This window comes from Calonectris borealis, chromosome 2 (assembly GCF_964195595.1).
Source record: "Calonectris borealis chromosome 2, bCalBor7.hap1.2, whole genome shotgun sequence".
NCBI classification, from domain to species: domain Eukaryota; kingdom Metazoa; phylum Chordata; class Aves; order Procellariiformes; family Procellariidae; genus Calonectris; species Calonectris borealis.
Window position 1 is genome coordinate 95,667,077 of NC_134313.1, and position 21,967 is coordinate 95,689,043.

General features: G+C 40.9%; 1 protein-coding gene across 1 annotated transcript in view; it reads left to right on the top strand.

The window, feature by feature from the left end:
* Positions 1-17,169: 17,169 nt before the first annotated feature.
* CDYL (chromodomain Y like) overlaps positions 17,170-21,967 on the top strand; it is a 109,026-nt gene continuing 104,228 nt past the window's right edge. The window contains exon 1 of the mRNA XM_075142610.1: positions 17,170-17,821. Within this exon, the coding sequence (XP_074998711.1) occupies positions 17,798-17,821 (24 nt within the window). The 5' untranslated portion in view covers positions 17,170-17,797. The remainder of the gene's footprint in view (positions 17,822-21,967) is intronic.

The window sequence follows — 21,967 nt, forward strand, 5'->3', positions numbered from 1 at the left end:
TTAATTCTTTGCCCAAAATTACTAGACTGTAACAGCTAGTTAGTTTTATTCTAACACAGGGGAAAAAAAACCCACAAAGGTTTTGTTTTATATTTTCTTTCAGAAGAAACTTCCCCCAGAAGCTCAAACTGAAAGAGACCTGGAAAAGGGTAAGTGCAAATTTGAGTCCATGATGGCTTTTAAGTTTTTCAAAATAACAGGCAAGTGAAAAAAACCTCATAATGGAACATGTCAAGCAACTACTGAGGCTGCCTATAACAAAAATGACTTTTAAAAATGTAGTTTGTGTAGCTTGAGATGGGGTTAAGCTATGTAGACATAAATTCTTTCAAGAGCAAGGGGAGTTCTAAGGAAGCCTGCTTTTCTATTGGTTTCAGTCCTTTATCCCAAAACATCCACACCATTGTAACACACCTTTCCCTCAGTGACAACATGATGGGATTAGCTACCTTGCTGTTGATTTCCACTACATTTTAAGGAACTCTGAGATCCCTATCCTTCCGTTAAATTTGTTTGAAATTATTTAACAGGTTTATAGGTCATTAGAGAGACTCCAATAAAAGATATCACATAAGCTATAATTTATTAGGCTACCAAATATAAGCACTCTTTCATTTCCAAAATGAGGAATTTCCTTATAAGAGAGTGCCTTGTAATACATAGCTATGCAATTGATATAATTCATATAAAGGGCAATTTTCTCCCGTGTGGACAAACACTTAGGTAACAGTCACGTAACAAGACTCAAGTCGACAAGATCTTAAGAAGCCAGGATGCTTCTTAAGAAACCATCTCTCGGATAAAATGCAGTAACTGACAGTCTGTGTATTCTCAGCTATGCAAATGTAAATAAAATAAGTTAGCATGTAACTCTTTTAAAATAGAAATAAAACTGTTGTGACAAACAGTTATACAATATATCCAAGTAAAGTAACTATTTATTAGTGACTAATAGAATGTCTCCCTCTCACCATTATAGTGGCAAATGTTAGATGACTACAAAGCAGCTTTTTTCTAAATCTCAATGGAAAAAATATATTATGTATTCCTTTCTTAACTTTGCTCTGAGGGATGTAATAAATAGATTACCAGTTGTTAAGTGATGCCTTCTTTCAATCATTTATTTTAAATTGTTGTGATCCTGCTTAAAATACTAGAACTATTTTATTGAGATGCTCATCTATATTTCTGATGTGGGTGAGGGACTTAAAATTTGGCAGCAAAATAGCTTCTGTGCCAGGGATGAGCCTTTTGTAATCTCCCTGATGAACTGCCACAATGATAAGCCTTTTATGAGAACCACTCTTTGCGCATGCTCAGCAGCGCATAGCCACCGTTTGACAGCTACGGTCTCTTAAGAGTCTTTCCGCACTGAGGTGCTGAGCTGGACAATCCCTGCCGCTGCCGCTCCACGTTGCTGTGGAGCACTGCAGGAGCATGCATCGGAGCTGACAACGGGAAGACTCTTCTCTATGGTCTTGGTGTTCTTATACTGCCAAGTCAGTACTAGAGTAAGAACCTGAATGAAATACAGAAAGAAAGGAAAACCAATCTGTATGAAATGCCAAAATGTAGCAAAAGCTTGGACTGGGGGGGGTTGGGTGGACTTTGGGGACCAGGCAACTGATTGTTGCTATTGGCAAATTGAGAAAAGGAAATCAGCTTCAGGAGAGGGAGATTTGGGACTAAGATAGCTAGGTGATGGGAAGGCTGAGACAGAGCGGCAAGCTGAAGGGGATCCTGAGACTAACTAAATGCAGAAACTGGAGCAAGAAGTCTGGGTTGGAGGAATGAAAGACTGGGAGATGGGAACTGGCAAGGATGACAAGGAAACAAGCAAAAAGCTGGTGGAAATGGATAGTGGGACTGGGAGAAGAGACTGTGATCCTGTGTGTGTTTGAAGAAAATTAAACAGAGGTGGGCGTGGGGAGCAGGGGCAGCCTGGGAATGGCTAAGCACGCTGACCAGAGCAGGAAACTGGTTGCTAGCCACAGCCAAAAACTTAGAATGGGAGAGGGGGGCTGGGACTGCAAGAAGAATCCTGCAACTGAAGACATATGTTAGTTTGGCAAGAAGACAACAACAGAGAGACTATACTAAGATTATAAAGAAAAGAAAGAGGACCAGCAAGACAGATTTGAGTGGATGGGGATAGTAAGCATCCAGCTGTGGTGAACAAAGTCCTCTGCCTACTAGAGCACACCCTGGCAGCACTCAGACCTGAACCCAAGTTTCTTGACTGTTAACATTCTTCTGCTGTCAGCAAGTACTTGTGAAATTCACTAATGTTTGGATATCTCCGTATGTGGTCTTAAGTGGATTTAAGACCACACTGCCACTGAAAAGGATGAACATGCATTCTCTCCCGCCTCTGGCTGCTCTTTTCTTGCTTCAGCACTACGGAGTATGGACCCACAGTAAGAGCTGATGCAGCTCACAGATCTAATCAGACATTAGATACTATTTTGCAGAGATAGCTTTCAGTAAGATCAGCAAGCTGGTCTGATATACTGCATTGCTACATCATTACTCATGCCAACAAAAGTTAAAACAGTGGAAGCTGCCGCAGAGACAGATAGGAATGCAGGGAACACCTCCACTCTCAAATTTTTTTTTATTATCCGGTCCTACATCCACTTATACCAACCCTGAAATGATGCCCTCTTTCCTCTCTATTGGTGGACAATATGGAGGTGGATAGCTTACTAATACTAACTGTTACTCACGAACTGAAATGGTAGGAACCTACTTTCTGTAACTAAACATTTTAACCCTGCTAATGAATGATAATACTGCAATCTGTATGATGCCACACAAGGAGGTCCTGGAGTTTAATTTTCTTTTTTAATTCTCTATAAAAATGAAAAAGAAAAAAACTGTGTTAACAGATTATGAAACTTGTAAAGTAAGCATTCTGAGGTAAGGAATTAAAGTTGCCTTGTGGAAAAACAAGAAGTATGTAATTGTATAACTAAAGACAGTATCATAAAGCCTATAAAAATAGAGTTCCAGTAAGGCAACTTAGAGTTTTTGACTTTGCAACTTTCATAATGTTCTTTTAATGTTTTCTGTGCATGCATAGTAGTATACAAGCTGTTTTGAAACTCTGCTTAAGTATTTTAGAAAGGCTGAGGAAAGAGGAGAAAGAGGCATGTGTGTTTTATATGTGTAAGCAGGTCAACTAATGGCACTATAGCTAAAAAGAGAGTGAAATGAAAGGCACTTACAACACACAGTTTTCCTGCAATAAAACTCTAAACACAGCAAGGATTCTTGAATATTCCCTTGAGGTTGCTTATTGGCACCTGCAAAGCAAAAAGAACTCTTTGTATTGTATTAATTATAATGTCTCTGTACCACTACGAGTAATGCAATAGTACTTTCTTTTTCACTCTGAGGGAGAAGGGGAAAAGTAAGTACTAGCCAGCTTATTTAAATAACTATAATATTAATTAACTGAAACCCCATATACAGAGTTCATGTTGCTGTGCTTAGAATTTGTTTGAATTGTATAAATGTTAATAGATTTTTAATAGTTGACAAGAGAAAATGCGTAAGGCTTGCAAAAGATCACCCCAAGTCACAGAATCGCTCTACCTTTATAGGAAGTGGACTTTGGTTTGGTAATTAAATTCAAAATCAACAAACTCAGAGAGGAAACATTTCCTTTGTACAGGCATATCTACTTGGAGATTGTGTACCTGCATAAAGTGAGTTTGATTGGAGTAGACTGACAGCTGTATTTGCAGAGTCGACTTCTGAGAATTATCTTATCAGTCTGGTAGCATTGGTAGACCAGACCTGATTTCACCATGGGACTGATAGGTGATGGCAGTACTGTCATGTTGGTCACAGCCTGGCTCATAGCAGAATACTGAACCAGCTAGTTGCACAAATCAGTTGGTTTCGACATAAGTGGTTTTCTTTAGACTGGAACAGACAACACAGACTCTCCCTTTGCTACTCGTGGTATCACCAAAGCCAAGCAGGCTGATAAGTAGGATAACTTCTATTTGCACCTGTGAGGTTGATCATATGTATGATGGAATGATTTTGAGCTGTTTGTACCATTTATTTTCCCCACTTTTCTCTAAATAAAAGATAGTTCTCTTCATGTTCTTAATGGATATTGCAGATGGAAAAAAGTAATTTGTAGTGATAACTAAGAAGGTTTAGTTTCAATTTCCAGAGCCAAAAATTAACTGACGAACTGGACGTGGGAGGCTCTAGGCCTTAGCAATACTTTGTTTTTAAACAGAGCAATGGGATTGATTCACTTCAGCCTTCTACCACTGGCATCTAGCAGAAGAGACATATCTTAGGATTTAGTCAGGATTGGGGGTTAGGATCCCTTTCTATCAGAGCCTTGTGCTAGTGTGTTAATTGGGGAATATGCTCATTTTGTTGAGGTTTTGAAACTGTAATATGTGATATATATGATTTATGTGATACAGACTTCATATGTTTATCTTATGACAAACGACACATTGGAGGATCACTGCAACTGAGTATGTATTGATCAAAAGTACACCCTCTAAATCATTAGTACAGAAGCTTACAACAAAAACACAGCCAAAACAATTTTGCGGAAGTTGTAAAGTGCTTGAGCAAGAGGTGGACTGACCTGTGGATAAGAAGGAAAATACTTTCACCAACCTGCACAGGTTGTCAGCATTAGTGGATGCCCTCTGAAATGAGTATGGAAACACCTGTGAATATTAGTAAGTTTTAAAAAAATGGTTCCACCACTAGAGTAGTTGCTCCAAGTGAGTAAATGCCCACTTAATTACATGAAAAAAACTTGACTTTGACACATTTGAAAGGCTTGTTGAGCTGTAACTCAAGAGCATATTCTGTGGATAGTGCTGTGTCACAGAATGATTTAGCATCCAGGGAAAGCATCAGAAAAAACTGTACAGGCTTTTTTGCCAAGTGTCATTATTTTCTATGAATGCGTTGCATTATCTGGTAAAGTATTTTGAACGTGTCACCAAACATGTCATGCCCACCTGCACTTGGAGGTTATGTCTGAAGAGAAAAGAAAGATCAACAGAAAATCTCTAAAGAGTGAATTTAACATTATTCACACTTTGAAAACCAGAAATTCCAAGGTATTTGGCATGAGTGTATAGCAACTTGGTAGTACGGACAGTAATGGGAATCTCTACTACCTATTTCTCAAGTCACTCTATATATAGCAGAAGTGTAAAAAAGCCAGTGTGAAAGGATTCTTAATAACAAATGATCTATACCAGGCTGGATTTGAAAGAGACATTTTAACAATTAATTCTTTGGTTAGGTTTGTAAAAAGAACAACAGATATGTCCTCTAACCCACTTGCAGTTATAAATTAAACTAAATTAAAATATGCTTTCTGAGCAAAACCATGTAATGTGGTAGCAGCGTGGGCTTCCACGGCATTGTTAGTGAATTCTGAAGTGTAACTGAGTTGCTCTAGAATATAATGGACTATGTTCCTGAGATCAGAACAACTGTCTATTTAAGATGCCCAGTCCAAAGTGAATAGGAAGAAAATATCTGGAACTTTTATCCCTCAAATCACAGTTGGAAAAAATTAACTGTTGTTCTGTGTAGAATAAAAGAAAAAAAAAAATCTTTTTGCATTGAAAAGATAAAGTGAATTTCATGCAATTTAAAGGAGATTAACAGCCAGTTGCAAAAGCCAGGAAACAAAAATGGAGCCTTAAGGAGCCAATGAGGTCCTCAAAACTTGGAAGTGCCTGAAAACTCTATTCACAATGAAATCTGGGACTGTTCGTCTCTGAATGGAAGTCATAGCTGACCAATCTCAGTCTTTTTTATATCTCTAATTACTGCTGTCACTAATGGAAAAACTATAGGGATCCATTGTCTTGATCCTGTTGCATGCAGGAGAAAAGAGATGAGAACAAATTTAAATAAAGCCAACATGAATCTAGATTACAGGATTTGTTTCACAAATGGCAGGAACTCAGGAATAGTACCAAAGAGGACAAGGTGATAAAAAAAGAAAAAATAAACACCCCAAGAAATGACAAGAATTATCATTAAGCACAGTTGCTGATCTTTCAGATTTTGCATATTAGTTGAATACTCAGAAATAAATTATGTTGTTGTTTGATTACCAATTGACAATAATCCAAAAATGTAAATTTCTTACCAATCTTTACCTTAGTGGACATTTAACAGTAAGAACTTGGAATTCCCCACAGGAATAGAATTGTTTTCCCTCTTTTAAGATATGGGTTTGTTTTCTGAAATAATATCCATGTGGGGACATTTTATTTTTGTTTTTACTTCCCCAAAAAACATTTATAATTCCCTAACAAGATTTAAATAGAAGTTGCATTTCTTCAGCAAGCCTGAATTAGCAGGGCATTAGTTTACATGTTAAAGACTATTTAGAGTGGAGGGGAAAATCTGTGTATGTGCATAGGTGTCTTGGTTTAAGGTTTATGTTCTGCTGAAAACAAAAATTCTTTTCTTTATATCCTAAAATGCGAAACAAATTCTTACCTTGGGCAGCTCTTCAAAACCCAAGGATCCTAACAGCTATGCAAACACTGTTTTAAATATTTTTCAGTGTGTCAGGAATAGCATAGAGAATGGTTATTAATCTTCACCTTCATAAATTCCCTCCATCCCCTGAGATTCCAAATTAGCTGACAGGTTTGAAAATTCTCCTCAACCAGTTGGACAGAAAATAAACCTACTTACTTTGTTCATGCTACATTTTAATCATTAGGAATGTAATTGTGTTTCATGTTACTGAGAAAGTACTCATGACGAAAGCTAGCAAAGACTTCTATGGAACAATAAATAAGAAGGTGGAAAACGGACTTGAAAATATATATATTTATCTTCAATAACTATTGCATTGTTTCATCTCTGTTGAGGACATACTTACAGCCGTTCTCCTCTTCAACTTTCTGTAAGTAAACTGGTATTGTATTTCCTTATGCGACATTTCCATGATAACACCAAACACATATTTTAACTGACCTTAGAATATCAGATAAATGTGAAAGTATTGTAACCAGTTCTCTTTCATTCATGTGCCTCTGTTTATTTTATTTTTGCCAGATATTGTTTTCTTCTTACACAATGTAATAGGAATGTGACTGTGACAAATGCGGGTGTGCCTTTGAATAATTTTTCTTGCTGTATTTGGATCTGTCCTTAATATGAAGTTTCTGTACTTTACGTAAGGCACCGGACACGTGACTTTCGGGTCTTGAAGTGCATCTTCACTTCCAGCCAAGTGACAGACACATACCTGGGTTAACCTTCGAGATGAGAGTATTCCCACAATAGAGTAGTACTTTCATTAATATCCCCGCTGGTTTTTAAACTCACTCCCGTAAGTCGGGTTATTTGAGCTGAGGTACTCTTTCAGAGTTGACTGTGTCAGTTGTTAGAGGTTGCCTGTCCTTGGGGGTGGGGGGAGAATTGTGAGAAGCCATTTGATGACTATCAGCATGACTATGTTATTCCTGCATATCCCTATGAAGTGGACTGGTTCCAGCTGGACCTTAACCAAAATTGAACTAAATACGTGCTTAGGCTCTTTGGTGTTTCTAAAATCCCCTTTTCTCTCATGCTTTACTCAAACTGCTAAATAAAGATGCCTTCTTTTAAGGGAGCTGTTTGTCAATATCAAAAGAAAAACAGGTGCCTGAAACCAGTCAGATCTGCAGGATGATAGGCATTAGTATATACAAGATAGCACTTGCCTCCTGACTGAAAATAAAAGAAAAGCAAGATTGCACACAAACACAAGCCCAGGATCAGACAAGTCAGAGAGGAGCCAGAGGTGAAGTCACTCCTGCAACATTGAAAACGACGTGTTAGGATTCTGGTAAAAGCTGATACTGACTCCGCTGTCTACTCTCACACTTACAACTCTCTCCAAAGAAACCACCTTATGAGTTTATTACCCCTTGAATACATATACATTCTCTGCCCAAGGATGAATACTTCTCTTTAGCAAAATTATGTTTGCTAACTCTTAGAAGTTGCTTTATAAAGCTTTGACCCTTTGAAGTCAATGAGAGTTTTATCACCTAAGTAATGGAGTATGTCCATAAAGCACAAAAATCTGTTTTGTCATATTATATGCAACTTACTGATTATTTTCTTTGGTATGTTTCAAGTATACTCAAGAACAACTGATGTAAAGAAGAGGATTTGAAGCAGGCCCTGAGCCCTTGGCTTCTCCTGTTTCATGCAGAAACAGGGAAGTTTCTTCTGTGACGCCATCTCCAGTTTCCTTGACATGTTCCACATGACAGATTCTCTGAATAGAGCCAGGAAGATGAACAGTCACTGTTCTCTGCTCTGGACTTAGATACTTTTAATAGAAATATAACTGATTTGTGATATATTTTTGATGGTTGACAGGGTTTTTTTCCTTGCCATTCTGCAGAGCTTTGAGTAAAAAGTCTATTCCCGTGGGAAGTGCCAGTGTTCCAGCCTTTGTAGGTGAGGAAATCCTTTACTGCACTTTAAAACAGCTTCCATATACAGAAACAATTTTAAGTAGTTCTGAGGTCTTTTGTAGATATTACTCTTAAGTCTTCATCTTGTCTGAACCTTGAACTATTGCAGTCAAGTTAATTACAGCAACCTTTATAGGACAACAATTGCAATGCTGTTTTTTCTAATTTTCAAAAATATTCGTCACATAGTTCCTCTCCGGTATATGTATTATATTGAAAAAATGTAGAACTATGATGTGATATATAAAGACGTTATCTTCTGCACTCATTTGGGATGACCTGTATGACTAACTCATAACTCAACTATTTGTAAGTAATGGAATCATTCCATATTTATTTTCAAAAATCTTTAAACTATGTCGTCTTTATGCATGCCTGTGCTGATCTGAGATCGTATCTTTGGGGATAGCATTACATGCTATGTTACACTGTTTTTATTATGGCCAATACAGATAGTAATGCCTACAGTTAACGTTGCTTGACACTTTCTAGTATAAGACACTTTCACATTGTTATGTTTGCTGAGTTTAAACGATTCGGATTACAACTTTTCAATATATGCCTCTTGATGAATTTTCTAAAAGAATATTTCACCTGAAAAGGTTCAGTTTGTGGTTGTTTTTTTTTCCCAGAACAATGTTCAGGAAAAATATGTTCTTCTTTGAATAGCTTTTGTAGTTTCTCATTATTGGGATGTGCCAACAATACAACTTGACAGCTGCTTGACTCCTTGAGGAAGTACTCACTGGAGTGCCCTCGTGTCTTCTTTGCTCACTTCTTTTCCTTACTGCTGCACAGTGATCTAAGGGTAAGATTACAAAAGGTAGATGTAGGGAACTTTTAACAGCAAGACTTCCTTCCAAACTACAGCAGTGATCATTTTTGGAATTTCAGTGAGCCAAGCTGATGTAAGTACACCAACACGGTTGGCATTTAGTTAGTTTTTCAGTTCCATTAGACATGACTTTAGATCATTTTGTTTTATTAACTTTTTTGTTGTTTTTAAGAATAATGAATATTATGCTGCAACATAAAGTTATTAATGCCAAAATAAAAGATAGGCATTGTGTCTGTCTTAATGCTTGACCTTCTAGAGAAAAAGTCATTCCCCGTTGCATTGCTATAGAAAGACTGATAGAAACATATCCATGCCCTGCTAAAACACAATCTCCTTGTGTGAGGACAATGAACGCAGTTCAAGATGACATAGAGGCTTGATGGCAAAACCTAGTAAAGTGTTTACTAGTGAATTACCCTTGTCTATTGACAGCAAAACTTGAGCAACAATACCAAAAGATTGCCAGCTAGCAGCTGCTAAAATTTAACAGAGCAAATCCAGTAGAACTCAGCCTATCTAATACAGGCAAACTTCTGGAACAAGGCCTTTTGTTCCAGTGCCGCCAGTCTAAACAACAAGGCTATTGACTGCATGTGCCAGCCTTTGTTAGTGGGGGCTACCTGAAAAGATGAAAATTGCATGAATCTGCAATTTCAGATCCATTAATTCTCAGCTGCAAAACCTCCCAGAGGAGTGGCCATGTTGACTTAAGCTTCTGCCTTAAAGGATCATACTGCCATGGTCTATCCTTAGGAAATACATTTATTTCCAATGGCAGTGTTGAATAAGTCTCAAGAAGCCATAGCATAGTTTTGATCTTTCATATCACCTCAATTATTGCAAAAGGTCACTAATTCATCTATGGACCACCAGTCAAATCAGTAAGCCCTACGGACAACTTCAGAGAAAGATAAGGAAACAAAATGAAAGGCATTCAGACCACTTCCTCTTCCACTTTGTCACACTTTTACTAAGCTATATACTGAGACGAACACGCTTCCCCAAAAAGGAACTGTTCACGAACCACCTCCAAGAAAAGACATTAATTTTCTCATTAAAGATTCCTTACCTTTTGCACCCCTTCCTTGACTGAAGACAACATTATTTTTATTCAGGCTATATTGAATCCACAGTCAAATCTGCAGTCTAATGATGAATCAAGCAGACGTTTTACTTTTCCTTCCCTATGCTGAAAGGCAGTTTGCACAGTTTTGTGAAAAGTTTTTCAAGCACCAGGCCTAACTGATTAGCATAATATTCTTATTATGAGTAAAACTTTTGGTAAGAGGTACTGGTAGAACTAGGCTACATTGCAGTGGACTGAATAAACCTACTTTATGATGATTACAGAAAGTCTAAATTTAATCCACTATATAGAAAAGCTTCCTCTGGACAGTCAAGGGAAATCAAGCACTGGATCCCACATATCTGCATCTATATTCCCAGTACTGAGGGGAAACTGCAGGGCCGGCTGAATTCCAAGAGGCAGGCACAGAACCAGGTGATCAGACCTAAGCAGATGATCCCATGGATGTTTGTTTCTTCATCGTCTTCTTCAGAAGACACGTTGCAGTCCTATGAACTGGAGGAAAGAAAGGATCGCAACCTGTAACATTTTGCCAGCAACCCTGGTTAAGACATCACAACAGTATTTGATATTCTGACATCACCATGTTAAAGTAAAATTATTCTTCCCGTCACAGAAAAGTACAGGGTTGAGTCTTGAAACTGAAAGAAAAACATAGATCTTTGACCCATTTCTGATCTGCAAAAACTAAACTGTTAGATCAAGAAGTTCATATTCTTTCTATTGCTCTAGCTGCATTTTCCAGTTTTCCTTTTTTCAGTTATTTAAGAAGAAAAGATAGTTAAGCTTTTTATTTTTCTCATCTGAATGGAAAAAATGATGGGGTTTAGTCTTTCTACAATTATCAGAAGGAATACCCTGTTCTTTCTCAATATCTGCAAATGTCCTTATCACGGAAAACAGCTAACAGTTTACCACCCAGACTAATATTCTTTTCACTTGACAACACTGGTTATAGGATTTTGAAAAGGCTTGATATGTCGTGTTGAGAAAAAAAATGCTGGAGATTTTTAAACTCTAGAAAAGTCAACTCATAAATACCATAGTCATAACCAGGAAAAAAAAAAGTTCTCTATGAACAAATATCCTGCATGAGCTAAATCAGAGTATCTACTTCCTTAAAAATCTGTAGGGCTCTTTGTATTCTCTATAAAAACACAGAATTTCAGCTGTGTCTATTCTCCACATACTTACTCACTCTAAAACTGTATTTAGTCATGATAAGGTAAATTACGGATTCCACAGAAAAACAATGAATTACTATCTTACAGACATGGTACCTACATTTACATCAGTTCTCAACCTACTCCTTTCTTAGCTTATGATACCTCCTTTCAAAAACTGAAGAGGGCATTCCCTAATTTCATTTTCAGGTAATGCACTCTTCATAATGATCATTACATTGACTATGAGAATGAGCAAACTCTTATGGCTGATCAGCCATTTAAAGTGTTCTGTAAGGATGAAATTATCCTTCAGCTTCACTCCATGCTTCCATCCCAACCCAACTATTAAGCTAGGATTTTGTTTTCTTAGTTGTTTTATAAACCAGTTCTCATCGTCACCAAGGCAAGGGAAGCTACATTCCAGTGGTAAGGCAGCGCTACTTTGAATAGAGCCAAGGAGTTCAAGGAAGTAGCTAAAACCTTTTATCTCTGATGTGGATGTAAACATCTAAACTCTGCTGGTGACCAATAAAGTGAACTGAAAGGGTGAGCAACGTGATTGCACAAGAGTATTTTTTATTTTAGATTTCCAGTTTGGGGCTTTTAAACATAAACTTTTTAAAAGTTAAGTAATAGTTGTACACCTTCACTGTCTATGTGTATTCTCCAACCAGCTATTCGCATTGCCTCTTCCATGGAGCTTTTGCCTCATTCACGGCACAGAGCGTTTTCTAGGAATAAATCAGGGATGCAGACAGATTTACCAGGGACGTAAAGAAACATTAATCTCACCTTTGTTACCATTGACTGCACAGCTCCCATAGTCAGAGCTATCTATGTCTGTTTCTGTGTACTGATGGAAGCTGTTGTATTTAAGATTCCAGTTTCGTGTGTTGCAGAACTAGAAAGGTGGGTGGTGAAAGAGGCAGGAGAATGCAGGAAGAGAAAAGCAGGTCCTGTAGATAAAACATGCATTTTGTCCCATGAGATTATAATTTAGTCTTACTTCTGTCACAAAGCTTCCATTTGATACTAAGCAAGTCATTTAAAACATAGTAATCACGGATGGCTTCTATATATATCTTTGGAAACCCAATTTAAGTTGTTGGGTACCCAGCTGGAGCTACAGAAGCATCTAGTATTTACACCTGTAACAAATATCAATAAGAATGCTACTTTTAAAAGAAAAGGTACTATATTCTTTCAGGTACTTAAATCTAGGCCTCTTTAATTGAACAGCAGAAATCAGTGGACATCTCTGACAATATTTAATTTAATTTTATGTCTCATTTCTACATGGGTAGAGGATGGATAAGAATACAAACTCATTTCATGGGCAGATTGTGAAGAAAAAGTAATGGTTGTTAAAAAAAATTATTACATTGAGCCTATTGTTGAAGTCCACAAGGAAACAGTGGAGTCTCTGCCAGCGTTCTTTGAAAGCAAGAATTTGGGGAAAGAAACTACATCCTTATCAATAAAGAGCTAGACATGATGATGTCAGTCCACAAAAATTACCAAGAATCTATTACTACAAGCATAATTACCATTCTTTTCCTCAGTTGTTTAAATCTGATTATGTTACTGTCTTAATCTAATCTAGAAGTCAATGTTTTGCAGATCAACGAAAGTAATGTCTTAGTTGTTTAGAGAATTAGGAAGCTCTCCTAGACTTTCATGTAAAGAATCTTGTTTAACAGTCGTTCCTTCAGGTGACCCCATTTTCCTCAACGTGTCACAGAACTAAACCCTTCTTTCTGCCTGAAATGACCTCTGTTTAAATGCCCCCACTACAAAATGGAAAACATAGTTCTGAGCTCTGTGTTGGAAGTATAGACACAGATTGCAAGAAATGCTTTTTTCTAGCATTTTTGTTTCTTCGTTTTAACTTAGTGTCTCAGACCACTTAGAAGACAAGAGACTGAGATGGAGATGAGCAAGAGGTGGGGAAAGGGAGAGTGACAGAAATTACAGAGAATATCAGAGTGCAAGAATGAGCCACATCCTAGGTGTTAAGATGAGGACAAATGAGCATAGGATCAAAATAGGAAAGAAAAAATGTTAGGTGCAAAGGGATATTATGCATTTAGTATATAATCTGTCAACACAGTTTGGCCAGTATGGAGTTTTAAATTATCCAGTTGTCTTAGATCAAGAAAGCCTGGATCATAGAAACGCAAGTAGGATTAAGCTCACCTTTCTTTAGGCAGTTGCAGAATAGGTGCCATACTTCCAATCAGTAAAAATCCAGTCAACAAAGTAAATCCAGTTTAGCCTTCAATTCATCTGACCAGACATAGGCATCTACTTTAGATGAGATGAAGCATGCCGTGAATTCCATTGACTATGTTGACTAGCTTTTTGTTGACTGTGAAAAAGTAGCATAGGATGATTTGATCAGATGCTAATGCCTACAGCGTAGACCATCACATTCAGCCATATCAATCCCACCTTTTGAAATCCTTCAGCTAATCACTGACTGTATCTCAATTACTAAATGCTTCATTTCCAAGCCCTACTCCCAAATACTAAAAGGCAGATAATCACCTTAATATAACTGATCACAAGTTACAGATAATCACTTTATTATCAAGAGTTATGATCTTGCGGATAAATATCTTCATATCAAATACGGCTGTGATCCCTTGGTTAGAGCAAATCCTGGAGATGTAGACCCATTCCCGTCTAGTACAGATCTCTATATTTTCAGTACTGTAAACGTTCAGCCAGCTGTGGCTTACCACCATAACTATTTCACATTCAGCTATTCCACCATCTATGAAGATCTTTATAGATATTACAATGGCACACAGTGAGGTCAAAATGGAGTTGACCTTTCAAATGAACTTGATTCCATGGTCTGTACCTTGCCCATAAATTAGAACATTCTTCATTTTGCTAAACAGAAGAACGACTGTGCTCCTGACTTTACCAGGACTGCCACTATAGGCAGTTGTCCACTTCAAACTGGAAGCACTGTATGTGTATGATAAAACTTCCTGCCTGGCTGACATTGTCTGATTCTTTCCAAAGCTGGATTAACCGAGGCTGTTTCAAGCACCTCTAAAAACATTTGCTGCCACTGTCAGAAATCAAACTGGCCTGGCTTTCCACTCTTCCTAGAGTGCTCCATTACCGTATTCCGTTCAACTCCTCTACTAGAAACATTTATATGCAATGATAGTAAAGCCATTTAGGAAGCTGGCAGGAAGATTGGTTTCAACAACCAAAATATTGTTAAAAATTGACCCGTCCTGCCTCAATGAGGAAAGTGTGAAACACCTTCAGAAATAAGAAGGAAATGGTGATCTAGACAATTCACCATACAACCTTTGGACAACTTGATTTTTTCTAGAGAAAGCAAGATGAGAGCAAGCTATCATGGAACTTAGTGTAGCAAAATCCAACTGCAAAACCTGGGCACCAGTCACAAAACCTGGTACCTCTCAGATGCTTGAACCACAGCACTATCATCGCGTGGTATTTTTGAATAGCATGGTTGGTTCTCCTGAAAAGTCTGACAAAGCAACAAGGACAAGACGTTAGAACAGAAGGCAAAGAAGAATTAATGGCAATGCAAGCAATGAATATGTGTAAAAGAAGAACTTCTTTCACTGAAGATGAAATGAGGAGTGTGGTTGAAACATTAAAATTAGAAATAACTGTGAGCTTTTGTTGTTTCCTTGAAGTACTAAAAATAGAGCAGCACTGATGTACTGTGTTTCTTTTTAGTCATCCAGAAGATCAAAACGCCCAAGTCCTGGTTTACTGCAATAGTAAGACCCTTAGTACAAATTAAGATGTTCCATTCTTATGCCTTGCAAGCAAAGTAACATCCTCAGCAACCCCTGCTGCCATCTCCTTGCTAAAACATGAGTACCAGTTACTTTAGAAGATTGTCTTTCAAATGGTGGCTGCAACAACGATGGTATGCTGAGTACAGCTCAAAAAAGATTCAGACCACATCTTAGGAACAGAGTTTCTAGATCTTAACCATCTCTGTTTCATACATAGGCCTATCCTTCTATCAATGATCTTGTTACTGTCACTGAACAACGCCCACTTAGATTAAGCCTAGCTCTTGAAGATCTCAAGAAGTGGTTTAAATACAGGTCAGTTCTAACCTTTCCATATACTAGTTAGGAAATTAGGAAAGTTTTAGATGTTTTATCTGTACAAATGATGTCCATCTAGCACTCCAGTACCAGAATTTCAGTTATCCAGAAGGATGTTGACCGGGGAGACATGATGTATTTGTCAAAAAGAATGGGCAGATTAACCAAGTCTGAGAAAAGAATCTCCAGCTCTTTCTACATAAATCATACAAAGCCCACAAACGGATCAACATTTTCTGAATGGGTACCTGCTGGACAATGGTCCAAAACTTGTTCATCAAAGTAGAACATTGAGAAGTTCCTTGCTTTCCAGAAACGTTTTTAAAAGACTTTGGCAAAAATAAAAATATGAGGTAACTTGATCAAAAATTAATTGAGTCAATGGGTTGACTGATTACACAAACGTGATGAACTCTGCTTTAACTTGTGCTGTTTTGCGGCAGAGTAGGGCTTCCTGGTGTGGTATGGAATAAGAAGCACTCATCGGAACAAATGCCTTGGTATGATAGAACGCACGGTAAGGCACTCCTGTCCCGACGCTGGTTTTGTCCCACCCTCCAGCCCTTTTGAGATCAGAAACGCCATCTTGCAGAATTTGCTCTTGAAGGAGTAACTCATCACATCTACCTTTGCACGACGATGCCTTCAATTCACCAAGTTAATGGTTTACTACACGACACCTTATCTGCACAATTTCCTGTGAAGCACCCCCAGGTGACACACGAGGTGACAAGAACAAGTTGGGTGGTGTAACTGGTACCGGACTCATAAGAAAGTCAACAACTCAGCCACCTTCTGTTGACCCATCACACCAAGGGGGCTGTGGTGGGGCCTTCCCAATGTTGCAAACACGGTCAGTCGGGAGATGTAAGCCACCTACGTGCCGTTGGCAACGACCGTGGAGGGCTGCTTAGTTCCCGTGTGGATTTGCCCACGTCCTTCACTCTCTTACGGCCAAGTTTGGGAAGACGCACGCAGAGGCGTTGCCATGTCGCTCACACAAATGGTGGTGGCGGAGTGGGGCAACGGACCGGGAACCGGCCGGAGCCCAGGGAGGAGCGGGGCGAGGAGGGCCGGGGGTCCCGACACGGCGCGGTGGGGCGCGGGGCGGGAGGGAGGCGCGCGGGGGCTGCGGGGCCAGCGGCGCGGGGGGGTCCCGGCAGCGACGAGGGCTCCGCACGTGCGTGGGCCCCGTGTCCCACCCCCCCGCCTCTCCAAACTCCGCCGCCGTCCCGCCGCCCCCCCCCACCCGCCCCGCTCCCCCGGGCGCGGCCCCTCCCGCCCCCCGCGCCCGGGCGCGCGCCCCGCCGCCCCCCGCGCGGCGCCGGGCTCAGCTGAGCAGACAATGGGAGATCAAAGCGGGGGGGGGGGCGGGGGGAGGAGGAGGAGGAGGAGGAGGATGGTGCCGGGGGCGGCTGGAGCCGAGGCGGAGTGGTTGCGTGTGGCGCTCTCTCTGCGCTCGATTAGTGTTCCTGGGGAGGGAGCGAGCGAGCGAGCGAGCGAGCCGGGGACGGAGGGGTGGGGGTGCGGGGCGCCGCCGCCGCCGTGCGCGAGTGCGTGTGTGCGAGTGAGTGAGTGTGTGTGTGTGTGTGTGTGTGTGTGCGCGCGCGCGCGCGTGTGTGTGTGCGCGAGTGAGTGTGTGCGTGCGTGCGTGCCTGCGTGCCGGCCTGCCGGGGTGTGCGAGAGGCAGCGCGAGGGCGAGGGAGCGAGCGCGAGCGGGGAGCGAGCGAGTTGCGCAGCTGCCGTGCGCGCAGCCCCGCCGCCGCCGCCGCCGCCGCCGCCGCCAGCAGCAGCAGCAGCAGCAGCAGCGGCAGCAGCAGCACCTCACTGGCATTTAGCGAGCGGAGCTGCTAGTTGCGCTGGAGAGAGACGCGCAGGGAGGAGGAAGAAGAAGAAGAGGAGGAGGAGGAGAAGAAGGAGGAGGGGAAGAGGAGGAGGAGGGAGAGGGAGGAGGAGGAGGAGAAGAAGAAGAAGAAGAAGAAGAAGAAGAAGACGAAGACGAGGAGGGAGAAGAGGAGGAGGCCACACGGACACCAACTGAAACAAAGTATTTCCAAACCAGCACCCAACTCCACCTTGTGAGCCTCCCCAGCATGGCTTCCGAGGAACTCTACGAGGTAACAGCCCCCGAGCGCCGGCCCTGCCCCTGGCCCCGCCGGCCACCCCACCCCACCCCACCCGCCTTTTTGTTGCTCTCGGGAGAGCCGGCGGTCTTGTCACCCACACTTGCTGCGGCTGCCCCTTCCCGCTGGGCCCAGCGCCTGCGTGTGTGTGTGTGTGTGTGTGTCCCCGGCCCAGCCTGGCCCCCCGCCCCCCCTTCCCTCCCCAGTTTTGCTGGAGGAGGACGGAAATGTGACTGAAAGGAGGAGACGGCAAAGTGTTACCCGTGGCCTGCGCTGCCCCCCCCCCCCCCCCGCCCCACGTTCACACAACACTTTGACTCCAGAAGGAGAAGGGGCGGGGGTGCGGGGTGGTGGGGAGCAGCGCTGACAGCCGCCGCTTGCTCCGGGAGTGAGCACGCCGAAGTGCGAGCCCGGCGGTGTGCAAAAATGTGTGCAAAGCCGAGTTATTGCATGTGTCCGGGGGGGGGAAGGGGGGGAGGAAGACAGAGGGGCTTTCCTCCTGGATTTGTGTCCGTACCAAAGTCCTGTGCTGCCAGCCTGTGCCTTGGCCGTGCAGCGAACGGCGGTGATGCAAAATATTAAAATTTAAACTCCTCGGCTCTTCGTGCTCTCACGATACGGTTAAGGTTGCGAGGGAAGCCAAAAAGATTCAAAGTTAAGGCTCTGACATGCCATCTTTCACTCGTCACTCGGGAGGTGGTCAGAGGGTGCGCTGACGGGAGAGGAAGGTTTTGGGGTGAAGAAGGGAATGAGGTGACAGCCTAACTTTGAGTTTCCTGTCTTGTGTGTGGCAATTTCACATCCTTGCCCTTAATTGAAAAGCATTATGGTTCTCTTGGATTTAACTTCCTTGTTTTTATTTTTACAAGAAGTCATCCCAAAGCCGTTGTTGTTTTGGAGCCATTCTTGTCTTTTGGGTGAAGAAGTGGCCACCCAAAACCAAAAATGCTTTTATCTCATAGTTAATACGCATCCAGGCAGTGTTCTGTAAAAAAATATTTGTATCCAGAGGCTGGAAGGCTAAGGTCAAAGGGAGACAGACAGCCTTCAGGACACTTGACAGAAGAAGATGTCTTACTGTACTGTTGGTGCACGTGTGTATCTCCCGTTAATGGAGTTACATCTGCGCTGCTGTGGCTGAACAGACCCGTGGAAGCCTGTGAAAGTTGCCCCGGGTGGGCTTGTATTTTAAGCACGTTGACTGCCGAGCGGAGGTGCTGAACTGATAGACTAGAAGACTGAAGGCCTGTATTCCCAAGACAGATAAATCATGGTTAATTGCTTTGGCAAGTTTCCCCATCCTCATTATGTGGCTTAAGCCAATCTTGAAGGGATCATCCCTGGAAGCAGGAGAGAAATTTAGGGACCACTCTGTGTGTGAAAGGATTGCCAAAAACTTGCTTTGACTTTGGAAAAAGTTCTGTCGGGTTTGTGGAGTTGGGCCCATAGAATGTGCTGTGGCCAATGCTTGCTGTTTGTATGTCGCTGTATTTGATCAAAAACAGGCAATGGGATATTGGTTTCGATAGGCATAAAAAATTACCTGAAAAATTCTATTTGCTGGACATTGGACTGAGGTTAAGAGTGGCCACTGCTCGTTACTCTTCTTGGTTGTCTTAAGTTGTGTTTGAAATGTTGACTTGTGCAATAGGCTCAGTAGTCTGTTGAGCGTGGCCGTCCTCACTGGGCAGGCGGCGTGTGATGTCCATCGGGCGAAAGCCTCTTTCGCAAAACGCCTGAAGTGATAAACTACTTTTTTATTGTAAAAATCAGACACATTCTTTAATTGTAAGTGCAAAGTTTATTTGAGATGCTGAAATTGTTAATGCTTTTGGACTCGGATGTGGTCAAGCTGTCTCTTTTGCAATATTTTTTTTTTCCTAAGTTGTTCATTTTTGACAAGTTTTGTCTTGTAATGAAATTTATAGCCATGCCTGAAAAATCATAAAATAATAAATAATTTAAATATAGTGAACACTAATTTGGGAAGTACGCAACTGTAAGTTGACCTGAAATGTTGAATATTAGGTAATCTAAACCTTTCTGTGAACTGCCCGTGTTAGTGACTGGGGTTTTACTTCTGTTTCATGGATATTTTCTTTGTAATTCATGCCACACAATATTTTTTGAATCTGGTGATTGAAATCCAGTGCCATTTGTTATACCTCCATTTTTCCTTCTGAATCTTGGTCTTGTGTCTTGATCGAAGAAAGTGTATAATGTATTTGCGATTGTTAGACTAAGTATGAATGCCAACTACTCCTGCTGATATGTGTCATGGTTCTTCCAAATACAAGTGAGAAATCGGCTTATAAACAATAAAAATGAAGGTAAGTTCCTTTTTTTTTTTTTAAAGAAAAAATAAATCTTTATGGATTCACTTGTTTGTGGGATGATTTTTATTTTTGCTCTGGATATCATCTCTGGAGAGAGGGAGCCAGTGATTTGGAGTGTGGGCCAGTGATTTGGAATTCAAAGATCGAAACCTTGAAATACACTAACGGGCTGGAAGGATGACTTTGTTGGGCTGGCTGTATATCCTGTATGTCATTTGTTCCCGAGCATTTTAGAGGTTGTGGTAATGATGACCTGCTTTTTTTGAGGGGGGAGAAGATCTGAAGAAAATACGAAACTTTTATTGAAAAGTGTTGAAGAGACTCTTTTTTTCTAGATGGAAAGTGAAACAAGTAGTAATGTTGCCAACCTCTGTGGGTGAGGCGAATAACATAGTTTTTCTGTTTTTAAGTTTGATTCTTCAAGTGACAACTTGTTAGTGAGGTGGACAGACACGGAGAAACTGGTGAACAAGACAGGTAAAGAAAACATAAGAAAAGGTGCCGTCGGGGTTTTTTTTCCCCCAAATTCATTTCAATAGGCGTTGACATCTTATGGCGTCTTTCTTCGTGGGTGCCTGCTGCCGTCTGCGTTACTGTGGCTTTTGGAAAGTCCTTTGTACAGCTGCTTGGGCAAATAGTAGGGCTACTTTCTTTTACACGGTGACAAGTTTGCTTTGCTTTACTGACTGATTCCCAGCTATTGAAAGATTGTGGCTTATTCTCATCATCTTCACTGGAGTAATTAGAAGTAGGGTACCCACCTCATTTAGAAGGTTCATTTGGAAGCAAGCTATGTTTGCTCTCTCTGCAGTCAAATCACTCGACCTCCTCTGGCAGATCCTTGCAGTGATGTCTGGGATTGAAGTCATCCTGAATTGTGGTTGGCATGACAAATTTGTTTGATGAAATGTGGAAGTGATCCCACAGAAGCACTCCCCACGACAACTGTGCGTTAGCCAGCAGCTCAGAAGTACCAAGTGGTGGTTGGTAGACAAAAACTAAAGCTGTGCTGAGTTTGGAAGAGCCTCTTTCTTATAAAATTTAATAACTTTTTTCGTACTATGTGCAGTGGAAATGTATTGAAGTTCTCTGCCTGTTGGAGATTGTATCTAATCAAACGACCAAGTGTTTCCATCTTTCCTCTGGGAAGTACTGGTACAGCTGACCATGTGCATGGCCCACTGGATCCATTTGCGTAACTGTAGTCAGGCTTGGGCCGTGATGGCTACTCATATCAAAACATTTTTACTGGGTTTTACCAAGAAGTAAGGAAAACAGGTTGTGTGAACTTTGCAAGTGCACCTGTGCATCGGCATCTTTTCTTCACTCTGTATTTCACCTTGACATTGCTCGTAAACCTAGCGTTTTAAGGTGACTTAATCGATTTCCATTAAAATACTACAGGTCAACATATTTCAAGTCGTGTAGTCCAAAATTATACATTTTTGTATGTTTTATAGAATGGAAAATGTCTTTTTTTTTTTGTTTAATTCTTCCAGCATCTTGCAAAATCCATATGCCTTTTTTTTCCATCCCTATGTCTAGTGTTCTCAAGGTGATACTTCACTTCCAATGATGATTCAGTATTTTTGGTTTTATTTTTAGAACTAAAGCCTTTGACATTAAATTATACAGATGCAGTGAAATTACAAACTGAAACTAATTTCAGGAGCAACTGGATGAAGTTCTATGGCCTTGCATTAGGCTATACTTCAAGTTCGATCACCTAATAAGTAAGACCGAAAGACACATATTCCATGAAAATTTAAACTTTGTGTTTACAGTAGTGGCCACAAGTCAAAAA